This window comes from Nyctereutes procyonoides, unplaced genomic scaffold (assembly GCF_905146905.1).
Source record: "Nyctereutes procyonoides isolate TBG_1078 unplaced genomic scaffold, NYPRO_anot_genome, whole genome shotgun sequence".
In the NCBI taxonomy this organism is placed as follows: Eukaryota; Metazoa; Chordata; class Mammalia; order Carnivora; family Canidae; genus Nyctereutes; species Nyctereutes procyonoides.
This window is the reverse complement of record NW_026575120.1, coordinates 30927761-30943079: the sequence shown is the minus strand read 5'-3', so window position 1 is coordinate 30943079 and position 15319 is coordinate 30927761. Positions and strand designations below refer to the sequence as shown.

Genomic DNA, 15319 nt, shown 5'->3' with positions numbered 1-15319 from the left:
TCTGTCCAAGATGAGGTCTTTAGGGTGGTCCCAAATCTAATCTGACCGCTGTCCTTCTATGAAAGGATTAGGACACACAGAGAGACCCCAGGGATGTGCCCACACAGAAGAAAGGGCATGTGAGGTCATAGCAAGAAGACGGCCATCTGCAAGCCAAGGAGAGAGGCCTCTGGAGAAACCAACCCTGCCAACACCCTGATCCCAGTCTTCTAGCCTCCAGACTATGAGAAAATACCCTTTAATTGTTTAAACCCATTGGTGGTATTTTGTTATTGCAGCCCTAGAAAGCTAACCCGGGCCTGTACATCCCACCCAGACCCAGGGCCTGCTCAGGATATGCTGTGGTCAGCCCGACATGGTACTAAGGGTTAGAGGAGCAATGTGGGTGGCCCAAATGCTGACCATCTACCCAAACTGCGAGCTTACAGAGAGCAGGTGAGCCCTACCAGGGATGGTGTTGTCCAGGAAAAAGCCCAGAAATCCACCAACAAACATGCCTGTGGTCAGCAGCACCTGGATGACCTGGTCCAGTTGGAGAATCCCTAGAAGGAAGACAAATGCAACAGGAAGTCCCAGGGACCAAGGCCCCCACTGGCTCTGCCCCTGGGGTGGTCACAGTTTAGAAGACAGAGAATCACCTGTCTGGAGCCTCTCAGGGTTCTTGTTCACCCAGTTGGGAATGGCAAGCCCACAGTAGATGGAGAAGCCAAAGATAAAGAGGTTCCTGGATGAGTTCATGTCCACGTACTGCAGGAGAGAGGCCCCCCAGGGCAGCCCAGAGACATCAGCATCTTTACCACATAGCAATCTAACTCCCCTCCAAATGCCTCCTCCCCTCCCACTGACACCAGAGATGGGGAGGGAGGCTGGCTTCAGAGCACCACACTCAGTGGGCATGCCAGGGCTGCATTCCCACTTGCCTCTGGGAGCTCAATGGTTTGGACAAGCCAACTCAAACGGATGCAGTTTCTGTTTTTCAGAAGTCAGGATGCTTGGAAGCCACTGTGGTTTCTGGGACCAAGGATTCCTTCTCCTCCTCCCCTCCTCCAGCCCTATTCCCTCCATCTCAATCCCTGGGGGCTCCTTTCAAGAGATGCACTGGCTCTGACTGTTCTCCTAAGGGTGCCTCGCCTCACCTGCAGGTTGGAAATCCCCACAGCAGTGATGACCCCAAACATCACCAGGAACATGCCTCCGATCACAGGCGTGGGGATGGTGGCAAAGGCAGCTCCAATCTTCCCAAATACGCCCATCAGGAGCAGCAAGCAGCCAGCAGCGACCATCACCATCCTGCTCCCCACCTGCAGTGCTCAGGGGGATGAGGGATGAGGAGCTTAGCACCAGCCAGGCCTCTGCCTTGTTCCACAAACAACACTCCAAGGGGGCTTGTAAGAGCAGTAAAAGTGACCCCAAAATGCACCCCCTCTGCTCCCACATGGGGCTTGGGAATGGATGAGGGTGTAACCTTGTGTCCTGGCCTCGGCCCCATCTCTTCACTCACAGCTCTATCCCTACCTTAGACTCCAGACTCAAATGTTCCTTCTCTAAGAAGCCTTTCCAGAGTGGCAAGAAGTGTCTCTTAGGAGGCAGTGGCCCAATGCTTAAGAATAGGCATTTGAGGGATCCCTGGGTGGCGCAGCGGTTTGGCGCCTGCCTTTGGCCCAGGGCGCGATCCTGGAGACCCGGGATCGAATCCCACGTCGGGCTCCCGGTGCATGGAGCCTGCTTCTCCCTCTGCCTGCGTCTCTGCCTCTCTCTCTCTCTCTCTCATAAATAAATAAAAATTAAAAAAAAAAAAAAAGAATAGGCATTTGAGGGCCGACCCCAGCTCTGCCTCTAACTAGCTGTGTGACTTTGGGCACGTTACTTAACCTCACCAAATATCAGCCTCCAAAGTTGCCAAATGGAAGTAACAATACTTCACAAACTCATTTTACAAGGCCAGCATTACCTTGATACCAAAGCCAGACAAGGACATTATAAGAAATGAAACTACAGACCAATGTCCCTGATGAATACAGAAGTTAAAAGTAAAATATTAGGAAACCAAATTCAACAGCACATCAGAAAGATCATACACCGTGAGCAGGTGGGATTTATCCCTGGGACAAGGAAGCTTCAACATATACAAATAAGTGTGGTATATCACATAGATAAAATGAAAGATTAAAAACCACACAATCGTCTCAATAGATGATGAAAAAGCATTAGACAAAAATACAACATCTTTTCATAATAAAAGCTCTCAACAAATCAGGCATAGAAGGAGCATACTTCAACACAGTGAAGGCCATATATGACAGCAGAGATGATATGATCTTATATAGAAAACCCTAAAGACTCACCCAAGAAGCTATTGGACTCAATCAGTGGACCAGTAAAGTCACAGAATAGAAAAATCAACACATTGAATTCAGTTGCATTTCTATAAACTAACAACAAAATATCTGAAAAATACAAAAAGAAAACAATCCATTCACAATATCATCAAAAACAATGAAAAATTTAAGAATGAATTTAAATTCATTCAGGGAAATTGAAGAGGACACAAACAAATGAAAAGATATCATGTGGGAAGCCCGGGTGGCTCAGGGGTTGAGCATCTGCCTTAGGTCCAGGGCGTGATCCTGGAGTCCCGGGATCGAGTCCCACATTGGGCTCCCTGCATGGAGCTTGTTTCTCCCTCTGCCTGTGTCTCTGCCTCTCTCTGTGTGTCTCTCATGAATAAATAAAAGTAAAAAGAGAAAGAAAAAGAAAATAAAAGATATCATGTGTTCATGGATAAGATTTAATGTTGTTGAAATGTCCATACTACCTAAAGCCATCCATAGATTCAATGCAATCCCTAACAAAATTCCAATGGCATTTTCCACAGAAATAGAAAAAAAAACCCCTAAAATTTGTGTGTAAATACAAAAGACCCCAAATAGCCAAAGCAATCTCGAGAAAGAAGAGTAAAACTGAAGCCATCACACTTCTTGATTTCAAATGATACTACAAAGTTCTGGTAATTAAAAAGGTATGGTTCTGTCATAAAAATAGGCACACAGACCAATAGAACAGAATTGAGAGCCCAAAAATGAACCCATGTCAGTTAACATTTGACAGGGAAGCCAAGCATATTCAACGGGGCAAAGAATAGTCTCCTCAGTAAATGGGGTTGGGAAGCCCAGAGAACCACATACAGAAGAGCGAAGTTGAACCTCTACCTTTCACCACTCAAAAATTTAACTCAATATGGATTAAAGACTTAATTGTAAGACCTGAAACCATGAAAGTCCTAGAAGAACACATGGTGGTTGAGGGGGAATGCTGGTGTGGCTCAGTGGCTGAGTGTCTGCCTTTGGCTCAGGGCATGACCCTGGGGTCCTGGGATCGAGTCCTGCATTGGGGTGATTTAAAAAAGATTTTAAAATTCTTTAAAAGAAAAGAAAGAAAGAAAACATAGGGGGAAAACCCTTGACATTGGTCTTCGCAGTTTTTTTGGATATGACACCAAAAGTATAAACAATAAAAGCCAAAGTAAACAAATGAGACTACATCAAACTAAAAAGCTTCTATGGAGTAAAGGGAGACAACTGACAAAATACAAAGGATACAAAGGATAAAATATTTGCAAACCATCTATCTGACAAGAGGTTGATATCCAAAATGTATAAAGAATTTATGCAACTCAGATAACAGCAACAACCACAGTAATGATCAAAAAAATGGGCAGAGGAACTGAATAGATATTTCTCCAAAGAAGACATCCAGATGTCCAACAGACACATGAAAAGATATTCAACATCATTCAGCAGCAGCAAAATGCAAATCAAAACTACAATGAGATATCACATCCTGTCAGATTCAGTCATCATAAAAAAAAAAAAAACAAGTGTTAGTAGAGATGTGCAGAAAAGAGAATCTTTGTGTGCTGGTGATAGGAACGTCAACTGGCACAGCCACCGTGGAAAACAGCATAGCTTTTTCTAAAAAAATTAAAAATAGAATTACCATATGATCCAGCAGTTGCTCTTGTATTTATGCAAAGAAACCAAAACACTAACTTGGAAAGGCATCTGTAACCCATGTTCATTGCAGCATTATTTACAATAGCCAAGACATGGAAACAACCTAAATGATGGATGAGTGGATAAAGAAATCTGAGATACACACACACACACACACACACAAACAATGGAATGTTACTCAGCCATAAAAAATGAAATCTTTCCATTTGCAACAACATGGATAGAACTTGAAGACATTATGCTAAGTGAAATGTGTCAGAGACAGACAAATATCATATGGTACCTTCATGTGTGGAGTCTAAAAAAGCTAAAATCAGGGCACCTGGGTGGCTCAGTTGGTTAAGTGTCCAACTCTTGATTTTGGCTCAGGTCATGATCTCAGGGTCCTGAAATCGAGTCCCACATCAGGCTCCACGCTGGGCATGGAGTCTGCTTAAGATTCTCTCACTCCTTCTGCCCTCCCCAGCCCTGCTCACGCATGTGTGCTCTCTCTTACAGAAATAAAATAAAATAGATTTTTTTAAAAAAGTTAAAAAGCTAAATTCACAGAATTAGAGTAGAGTGGTGGTTACCAGAGTCCTCAGGGTGAAAAAAATGGGGAGATGTTCCTCAAAGAGTACAAACTGCAGTTAGAAGATGAGTAAGTTCTGGGGATCTACTGTATGATATTGTGATTATAGTTAACAATGTCGAATTACACACTTGAAACCAGCAGAGTAAGATCTTAAATGTTCTCACTGCAAAAAAACAGAAATGGTAATTATGTGGCGTGATGGGAGTGTTAGCTCACGGTGATCATCACACTGCCAAATGGGAGTGAATCAAATAAACACACCGTACAGCTTAGGCCTACACAATGCTGCGTGTCAAGTATACCTTGGTAAAGCTGTGCGGGAGGAGATGGGAAGGAAAATCCGTGTGTCTGGAGTGTAGGCAGATGGAGAGACACATGGAAGGTAGATGAAGAGCAAGCCAAGGGCCCCATCATAAAGGGCTTCAGGGGCCACAGAGAGGAGCTGGGATAAAATCCAAAGACAAGGCATAAAAAAATGTGGTATTTTGTTTATAAACAACAAATATATGGAATGGAATATTATTGGACTGTCTGGGGATGGTCCTGGACATTGTGCTAAGTGGGATAAACCAGTTGCAAAAAGACAAATACTGTATGACTGCACTTGTGTGAAGTACCCAGTGTAGTCAAATGAGAGGGAACAGACACTAGGATGCTGACTGGCAAGTGCTGGGGAGGGAGGGGAGTAAGGAATTGCTTAATTGGTATTAGGTTTCAGTTTTTATGTTGTGTGTCTTTAACCACAATTAAAAGTATTTTTTAAGATTTTTAAAAGATTTTATTTATTTTTTTAAGATTTTATTTATTTATTAATGAGAGATACAGAGAGAGAGGCAGAGAGAGAAGCAGGCTCCACACAGGGAGCCCGACGTGGGACTCGATCCCAGGTCTCCAGGATCACACCCTGGGCTGAAGGTGGGCGTCAAACTGCTGAGCCACCCGGGTGTCCTAATTTATTTATTTATGGGGGGGGGAGGAGAGAGAGAGAGAGCACGAGCATGGGGAGAGGCAAAGGGAGAGGGAGAAGCAGACGCCCCGCTGGGCAGGGAACCCCATGCGGGGCTCAATCCCAGGACCCTGAGATCATGACCTGAGCCCAAGGCAGACGCTTCACCAACTAAGCCCCCCAAGCACCCAGAAGTACTTTTTAAGGTATTTTTAGGGGATCTCTGGGGGGCTCAGTGGTTTAACACCTGCCTTTGGCCCGGGGTGTGACCCTGGAGTCCCGGGATCGAGTCCCGTGTCAGGCTCCCTGCGTGGAGCCTGCTTCTCCTTCTGCCTGTGTCTTTGCCTCTCTCTATATATATATCTATCATGAATAAATAAATAAAATCTTTAAAAAAATAAAAAAATAAAGTATTTTTAAAAAGATACTCTAGGGGATCCCTGGGTGGTTCAGTGGTTTGGCACCTGTCTTTGGCCCAGGGCGCGATCCTGGAGACCCGGGATCGAATCCCACATCGGGCTCCCTGCATGGAGCCTGCTTCTCCCTCTGCCTGTGTCTCTGCCTCTCTCTCTCTCTCTCTCTCTCTCTCTCTCTCTCTCTGTCTCTGTCTCTCTCATAAATAAATAAATAAATCTTAAAAAAAATACTCTAGTGTCAACAACTGAAGTCCATTAATACCGCGGCAAAGTAGCAGAGTCCACCCTTGCTTATTTCCCTTTCCAGCCTAGGAGCTGATTTATTTAAACGTCTCCATGACAAGACACGTGGTAAGAACTTATCACATCAAAATAAGGTTTTGGGGTTTGTTTATAATCCTCATAAGGAACAAGAAACAAAGGCCCCAATCCGAGCTAAAGGGAAACACAGCCCAGGCAACATGTTTATTTTAGCTCCCGAGACCCGTGTCCAGATCAAGGGAACAACACATCTGAGCCGTGTGAGGCCAGAAGTGCGTGTTGGTCTGTTGCAGCAATAGTAAGGGGCTAAGGGCTTGGTGACAGATGCGGGTGCCCGGCCCGAGGTCGGCGTCCGTGGCCTTACCCTGGTGATGCCCAGCGCCCCGATGTTCTCGCTGTAGGAGGTGGTGCCATTCCCGGTACCCCAGGCCCCTGCCAGCAGACAGCCAAGGCCCTCGATGCCAATGCCACGGTTGACAGCATGCCTCGGAGGGGGGGGGGCCCCCACCAGCCGGGCACAGGCGTAGTAGTCGCCTACTGACTCCACCATGGAGGAGATCACCCCTGCGATGATCCCAAAGACCCCAGCCAGGCTGATGGTGGGGACGCCCCACTGTCCTGAAAGAGCAGTGCAGAGGGAATGTTCATCCAGAAGCCACTGGGTTGCTGAACCCCAAATAATTCCTTTGCCGGAGGGGTCCTGGGAAGGCTTTAAAGACCAGGCACTGTGTCTCCCAATCCCACAAGCGTGCAGGGTCTGTGGCTTGGGCTCCCGCGCTGCCGTTACCCCCTGAGGGCAAGTCAGGTCACACACCCGAGGTCACCGTTCGCAAGGACAGACGCCCCGTGGAAGCAGAGATTCTTACCCAGGGCGGCACGAGCTCCCGGGCTGGGGGCCGGGCCAGCCCTGCCTGGACCCTGGTTATTAATCCACCCGAGGTGAGAAGCACTGGGAAGGGCAAACAGCAGTGAGCCAAGAGCCAAGGAATGGCCTTGACCTCATCTGCCCAGAAGTGTTCTAATTCAGCCTGAAGCTCCCCTGGGTAGAATCGGCTAACCCAGGAAGGGTCCCCAGGAGACCCTTGGGTCTGGGGGTCTGGCTAGGAGGCTAAGACCTCTCTCATCTGCCCACTCTCGGGCCATTGGGGATGAGAGGGATGAGAGGAAGGTCCAGGACTGGGAGCCTGCGGGTCAACGCCCCCAGAGGATTCTTAGGACAACACAAGGGTCTCCTCCTTCTCCTGGGGTGAGGGGGGGGGGCGCATGTGGACCCCCTAGGGCCTGCTTCTCCTTGTCTGGTCTTTGGGAGGAGATCCATCCCCTGGCCCTGTTCATTCAGTGCCCTGGACCCCACAGACAGTCCTGGGGAATACATGTCCCAGGCCAAAAAGGGCCCTGTCTTCTCATTACCTGGGTAAGGGAAGCGAAACCAGGGAGCCTGGCTCAGGACATTGCCTTTGGTGTCGGTGCGGCTCAGATGCCCATAGGCCGTGGGGGCAGTGGGAAGGGCATTGGTGATTGTGAGCACAAAGCAGAGAAGCCACGAGAGGCAGAGCGCCAGCAGCACCTGCAGAGGGAACCCCTTCACTACCCGGCCTAGAGCCCCAGCTCCTGCCAACACCTCCCAGAGGTGCTGGGCCAGAGAAGGAGGTCAGGGAAGCTCCCAGAAATGAGGAAATGCTGGGCCACTGGCCCTTCCAAGGACAACAATTGGTGGCCCAATTAGCACATTGAAGAAATGCAGACAATAAACTATGGAAAAACCTTGTGTTAAACAGAGGCAGAAAGGTCTAGCACAATAGGCACAGCCTGGGTCAGAAGGACTACTGTCTGTCTCCCTTTCCACCGTGCTGGTCATGTGACTTTGGGTCAAACTCCCCCAGCCTCAGTTTCCTCGTCTGTACAGTGGAATCACAATCACTGCTCTGATATTTAACCTCTGGCAGCGGAGCCCCAGAAAGGTAGATTTCTCTCAATGTCCCCAAGTGATGCTTATACACCCAGAATGGTTGAGCCACCAGCCCGCAGCGCGGGGAGAGGTCAGTGAAATGTGGAAGTATCTTTTTACAACGTGAAATGTAGTCCACAGTTAAATCCCACCTGAAAACACATTGTGTGGCTGGTAGCCACACGGACTTAACACCGTGATGCAAATCCAGCAGAGGGGCGTCTGAAAGTGAAGTACCAGCCTCATCGTGAGGGATCTGGATTGCCCACGAGCCCCCCGAGATCCAGATCTGCGCAACTTGGTCCTTAGCTTTGTATAATTAGCCGTGAGCCTTGCTATGGGGACGGCCCCAGTTGTGTGACAAGGCTGTCCCACACTGGTGCCCAGAGCAGTGACCTAGAGCAGCGACCTGCTCCAGGGAGAGAAGATCTGTGGAATGATGGGGACGGCATGCCACCGGCAGCCAGGGAGCCTTCCCACGAGGCCTCCTCCCAGCCTCCTTCTACAGCGCAGAATGGAGGCCAGAGAGGAGAGGCCCCTGCCCACGGAAGCATTGGCTCTGGAGAACCTTCTGGGAGTGCCAGAGGCTGCCCCTCACTCTCCAGGCGAGTCCACTAAGAATGGAAGAGGGCAGGGAGTGCTTCTTACCGGGAAGACCTGAAACAGGTGGAATTTAGACGTATGACACTTCTTCCCTCCATAAACGGGCACAGGTATGCCGACGTTTTTTAGGTACTGAGAAAACAGCACGATGAGGAAGATGGTCCTGAAACAGAAACAAGCCACACCCAGCCCGGCAAGCTGGCGCTTGTCCTGAGCAAGTGTCCAGGAAGCCGAGCCCCCACACATCTCAGGGGACAGGCTGCAGGGGCCACACCAGCAGAGTTCCCATGAGGCAGGCCCCATCCCTGAAAAGGTGGGCTGTTCCCTTTCAGAGCTGCTGGGGGCTGGAGAGAAATACGGGGAAGGGGACCCTCATTCCCTGGGGTGGGGTTGGGGGATGATTTTTTTATTTCTTAATTTTCAAAATGCATTGTTTATTGGTAAGAAATAGACTTCTAAATAGATGCGAAAGCACACAGGTGTTTTGCTCAACTATGTGATTTTTGTCTCCGTTTAAAGAACTTTTCTCCATATATGTTTCAAGATGACTTAAACATCTTAAGGAAACTTAAATGCTCTGCGCTCGGCTGTTGTGGTCAGGACATCTCCCACCACTGAAATTAAAACGCTTGATTTCATTAAAAACAAACAAACAAGCAAACAATATATTAGACCCATACTCATCAAAAATGCTCTGAGGCCAAAACAAAAACCTTTCTAGAATGAAGGTAACTCTTACTAAAGTAATTCTCTTAGATTTTAAATGCAGTATTACTAGTTCCATAAATATTTAATGTTCTTAATCCAATAACAGTTTTTAGGGAAAAAACTATCCAATATACAAAAACTGAATACGTTCATTTTTTAAAAGGTAAGAGGAAGGTACCCTGAAAAGAGATGCCATCTCAATGGTGGAGATGCAATCAGAGCTGACTAGATTTGTAAGCGTAAATTTTTTTCCAGGGAAGAGAACCTGCACGGGCATCAGGGTCGGCCAAGGGGCAGGTCTCCCGTCTAACGGCCGCCTCAGACAGTCCCTTTTGGGAGGGACCACCATCCAAGAGGTTGGCCAGGATGGAAGAGAAGCTGCCCCATGGCACAGCGCTTTAGCACTGCCTGCAGCCCAGGGTGTGATCCTGAAGACCCAGGATCGAGTCCCACATCAGGCTCCTTGTGTGGAGCCTGCTTCTCCCTCTGCCTGTGTCTCTGCCTCTGTGTGTGTGTGTGTGTGTGTCTCATGAATAAATAAAATCTTTAAAAATAAAATAAAATAAAAGTGGGCAACATGGCAATGGTCCTGCAGGTGGAGTCGGTGAGGCCAGAGTCGGAGACTGTCTTCCGTCCCAGGTCATTCTGCAGGTCCCTGTGGTCAGCCCCTCACAGCGGCACAGATGAGCGTGCCCAGGGCCATCCCCAAGTCCCTTCAAAGCTCTGTGGAAATGCCCAAGGCCTCTTTTTCCCATAAAGAATTCCAGAGCCTCCCAGTTGGCTGTAATCAGCCCCCTGCCCCAAACATACACTTGAGCATCCTCTGATTCTCGTCACCGTCTCCTGGTGTCATAGCTCCTGGGACCAAGGCTCAGCCCCCTCCTACACTGTGAGATCACTGAGAGCTGGGGCCATGGCTTTGCATCCCTTCCCGGGTGCCGGAGGTTGACAACCATTAGCTCCGCGGAAACCCAGCAGGCGGACGACCACCAGCAGCAATACTCGGTGAGCTCTGCGCTAAGTTTTCTCACGCTCTGCCTGTGGTTAACTCCTGGGCTTTGAGGACTCACAATGTACTCAGTAGTGGTGATAATGAATGGCAGCCCTTCCATTGCTTGTCAAGGCATCATAATGTTCATGAAAGTATCTGTAAACCACACGAGTTAGCTAGAACCCTGAGCACGTTATTCTTGCTGAATTATCTCCCTCCAGAAGGAACCGAGATGCTACTCCGTCCTCAGAGAGTACTTACGTGGCAGCGACCCCCCAGTGGACCCCAGCACTGTCGCCCGCGGAATCAAAGAGAGGCAGGGCCACCAAGGTGATGGTCGGAGTGATGGTCAGGGGGCCGATGAAGCGCATGAGAAACCCAATGAGGCCAGAGAATCCCACCAGCATCTGGACACAGGAAGCGACCATGATGGCGCCCTGCAGCTGGGGAGGGAAGGAACAGCTCAGGCGCCTTGGGGCCGGCAGAGACCGTGGGCCTCAGCCCAGCCAGCCAGCACCGCAGACCTAGCTGAGGCAGCCCGCCTCTCTGCCTGCCCCGACCCACAATTCCACAGTGCAGAGTCAAAGCTAAACTCCAGGGGAACCGAGGCAAGGAGAGGCCTGCTCTGGGTCCTCTCTCCAGCTCTGGATTTCCAATTCCCTGGTGGACATTTGCACTTCATTTGAAGGTTTTCAGGAAATTGCCTTCAGAAGTGTGTATTGGTCATGGAGAGGAGGAGGACGACTACCATCACTCCGTAGCGGGTTAAATCTCTTGCTACTTCATATTGGCGTGCTCCCACTTTCTCTTGCAAGGGTTGGCATTTTTTTTTCTGTAAAGGACCAGATAGTGACTATTTCAGGCTTGATGGGCCATATGGCCTCTGTCAAAACTTTTCCAGACGAGATGTGAACAAATGAGCCTAGCTGTGCTCCTCCGAAATTTCACGAGTAGATACTGAAATTAGCATTTCACATAATTCTGACACATCGTGAGTAGTACTCTTCTTTTTCAACCATTTAAAATGGAAAATCATTCTTACCTTGTGAGCTATATCAAAACGAGCAGCAGGCCAGATCTGGTCCATGGACTATATAGTTTGCCAACCCCTGATCCACTGGACCCATGCAATTTGCTTAACGTCTAACTTTTCCTCTTTTGGTTTGGATGTTATACATTCTGCTTTATCCTTCGTAACTTTCCTTGTTTTAAAGTCTGCTCTTGGGATGCCTGGGTGGCGTGATCCTGGAGTCCCAGGATCGAGTCCCCCATCGGGCTTCCTGCAGGGAGCCTGCTTCCCCCTCTGCCTGTGTCTCTGCCTCTCTCTGTGTCTCTCATGAAAAAATAAATAAAATCTTAAAAATAAATAAATAAGATATGCTCTTTCTGAAAGTAGTAGGGCAACTTCTACTTTGTTTTGATTAGTGTTAGCATGATATATTTTTTTGCCATCCATTTACTTTCGATCTCTACATGTCTATATATTTAAGGTAGGTTTCTTATAGATGACATAGTTAGATTGCATTCTCTGTCATTTAATTGGTACATTTAATCCACTGACATTCAAAGTGATTATTTTTTTAAGGATTTTATTTATTTATTCATAGAGACACACACACACGGGGGTGGGGGGGCAGAACACAGGCAGAGGGAGAAGCAGGCTCCATGCACGGAGACTGACGTGGGACTCGATCCTGGGTCTCCAGGATCACACCTCAGGCTGTAGGCGGCGCCAAACCGCTGCGCCACTGGGGCTGCCCTCAAAGTGATTACTGATACCACTTAGTGATAATTGGGTTGATACCAACTATGCCTATTACTGTTTTCTATTTGTTGACCTTGTTCTTTGTCCCTATTTTTGTCTTCCACTCTCGTTGTGGTTTTATTTTATTTATTCATGAGAGACAGAGAGAGAGAGGCAGAGACACAGGCAGAGGGAGAAGCAGGCTCCCTGCAGGGAGTCCGACGTGGGACTCAATCCCAGGACCCCGGGATCATGTCCTGAGCCACCCAGGTGTCTCTCTTTTTGTGGTTTTAATTGACCGTTTCATATGGTTCCATTGTTTTCCATTCTTGACATGTTTTTCTTTCTTTCTTTCTTCTTTCTTTCTTTCTTTCTTTCTTTCTTTCTTTCTTTTTCTTTCTTTCTTCTTTCTTTTACTTTCTTTTCTTTCACTTTTTTGAATTACCCTAGAGTTTACAACATACCAAGTCCACTTTCAAAGAACACTGCCAGTTCATGAATAGGGTGAGTACCTTGTAGTAATAAAATAATCTTAATCCCTCCTTCTCATCCTTTATATCATTGCTTTATATGATCCTTTATATCATTTCACTTATATCTAAGGACATAATTGGTCCAAGGTGTTGAAAACTGAACTTGCCTTCCCTTCCTGGTTTTTTATTTTTTCTGCTACCACCATGTCCTTAAAATAGAACCACCATTCACTTTCACTTCTCCATTACTTATAGCCTAGCAAGTAAAAACCTTCCTATTGGTCCTATATTTGTGTCACTTTCACTGGTGGCTAGTATAGTGACATACAGTTGGTGTGCTGGCCACCAGTGATTTCAATCCCTGACATGTATGTGGACAAATATAACTCAGATAAACACGGGGTATCTACCTTAAATTCCCATAGGCTGGCTTGGAGAAATCAACCAATCAATCTAATTAATGATGGCTTGGAGAAATCAACCAATCAATATAATTAATGAAATGAAGTTGTAATTTGAAAGAACTTTCTCTTGCTTACAGCACTGGTGAAGAACTTTGGTCCAGCAGGTGGAGCTCAACTATCATAGATAAGGTTCTGGGTTTGGCTCACTGTGTTAGACTCTTGGAGGCTATGTGGGGAAAAATAGTGGAGACTATTGTCTTAGGGACAAAGGAATCCCTACCCTGGGCCCTGGGTCTCAAAGCAGGAGTTGGTAAACTTTTCCTGTAAAAAGCCAGATGGTAACTACTTTAGGTTTTGTGAGCTATGTGTGGTTTCTATCGCATATTCTTTTTAAGAACAGCCTTTGAAACTTAAAAACCATTCTTAGTTTGTGAGCAGTTAAAAAAAAAAAAAAAAAAAAAAAACAGACCCCAGGCTGGATTTGATCCGTAGTTTTCATACTCCTGCTTTGAAAGGACTCCATATATCATAAACACAAAAATAAACAATAAAGGTATCAAAGAAAATACGGTGTCTCTGACATTTGGGATCCCATGTTTAATGCAGGTACAGCATGACCCATATCCCTAAACACCTCCCTCACTATTAATACTTGTTCGAGCCCTAGGGAAATTATTTTCCGTAACTCTTGCCCAGTGTCCTCAAAACACAAGGTAACTGGTTCTGAACACGGTGAAGGTTGGTGAGTTGTGCCATGGTATTGCTGGAGGCAGGTGCTTCATTAGGACACAGGAAAGATTTGAGCCAAAATGCTTCGGTAGGAGAAGAGACAAACTAACTTATCAGATCTTTCTTCTTGGATAGTAGGAAAGCAAGAGATTCTTGCAGAAGAAATTCCAGTGCTCAGCAGGTCTGCGTGGAAGGGAAATCCTGCCCTGGCATCTAGCAGAGCCAGGTAAAGAAACCCTACTTCTTGTGTTTTGCTTGATTTTAATTTGGATTTATTTTTTTTATTTTTACATTTTTAATTTAAATTCAATTTGCCAACATATAATATATGTTGAGTACCCAGTGCTCATCCCATCAAGTGCCCTCCTTAGTGCCTGTCACCCAGTTATGCCATCCCAACCACCTCCCCTTCTGCAACCCTTTGTATGTTTCCCAGAGTTACAAGTCTCTCATGGTTGGTCTCCCTCTCTAATTTTTCCCCACCCAGTTCCCCTCCTTTCCCTTATAATCCTGTTCACTATTTCTTATATTACACATGAGTGAAACCATATGATGATTGCCCTTCTCCGATTGACTTATTTCACTCAGCATAATACCCTCCAGTTCCATCCACGTTGAAGCAAATGGTGGGTATTTGTCTTTTCTGATGTCTGAGAAAATTTGGATTTAATGAAGCCAAATATAGGCTCCCTGGGGGACAGCAGAAACAAACAAATAAACAAACACCCACAAGCCACATGTGTTCTGTGATTCATTCTGTTGATGGTATAGTGAAACTAGGCTTCCCTGAAGTACAGCTTCATTTGGAGAAGGTGGTACAACACACAGCATCCCGAGATCGGCCACTCTACCTGGCAAAAATCCAGGGCCCGCCAGCTTGACAAGTGACATTCTTAGGAATGTCTTAGTTTAGAGCTATATGGTATTGTTCTTTAATGATTAAAGAGCCTGGTTAACATGGGGTCCACTCTGAGACAAAAAGGAAGCAGATGGATCAGATTTCAGAAGTATACGCACTTTTGGCCTGTCCCAGCATAGGTATGTGTAAAAAGGCTGCTTTAGAAAAGGAAGAAGAACAGCAGAGGGTTGGGCTGAAACTCACAGGTCATGGCCTTCGCAGCCCCGCTCCCTGATTTATAGGAAGCGAAGGTGGTAGAGTCTGTGCCGAATGAGGACCCACCCTGGTGGAAGCCAGTGCTCCGGCTCTGCTGAGGCTGTGCTCCGGAGCAGCTACTCCACCCCTTTCCCTTTGACAGACCATCACTAACTAGTCTGCACTGAATTAGACCACTAGTGAGTAGCTCCGGAGCAGCTACTCCACCCCTTTCCCTTTGACAGACCATCACTAACTAGTCTGCACTGAATTAGACCACTAGTGAGTAGCACCCAGTAACTCCAGGATCAGAGACCCCAATCATGTTCTTGCGTGAGACCAGAAAGACATTCAAGTAAAGAAGGACAGATCAACAAAATCTGCTGATTAAGGGAAAGAATTGTAGTCAGGCAGAG

At 47.0% G+C, this 15319-nt stretch overlaps 1 protein-coding gene across 7 annotated transcripts in view; it reads right to left on the bottom strand.

Moving 5' to 3' along the window:
* The window catches only part of LOC129515836 (solute carrier family 23 member 2-like), a 52561-nt gene that overhangs the window by 8567 nt on the left and 28675 nt on the right, over positions 1-15319 (bottom strand). For all 7 annotated transcript variants that reach the window (XR_008665657.1, XR_008665658.1, XR_008665659.1 and 4 more), the window contains 7 exons: positions 10722-10903; positions 8807-8924; positions 7621-7777; positions 6575-6828; positions 1137-1301; positions 639-747; positions 447-542 (listed from right to left, as the gene is read on the bottom strand). Coding sequence is in view for 3 of the 7 variants with exons in the window: in XM_055334909.1 (XP_055190884.1) it covers positions 447-542; positions 639-747; positions 1137-1301; positions 6575-6828; positions 7621-7777; positions 8807-8924; positions 10722-10903 (1081 nt within the window). In the remaining 4 variants the exon portion in view is untranslated. The remainder of the gene's footprint in view (positions 1-446; positions 543-638; positions 748-1136; positions 1302-6574; positions 6829-7620; positions 7778-8806; positions 8925-10721; positions 10904-15319) is intronic.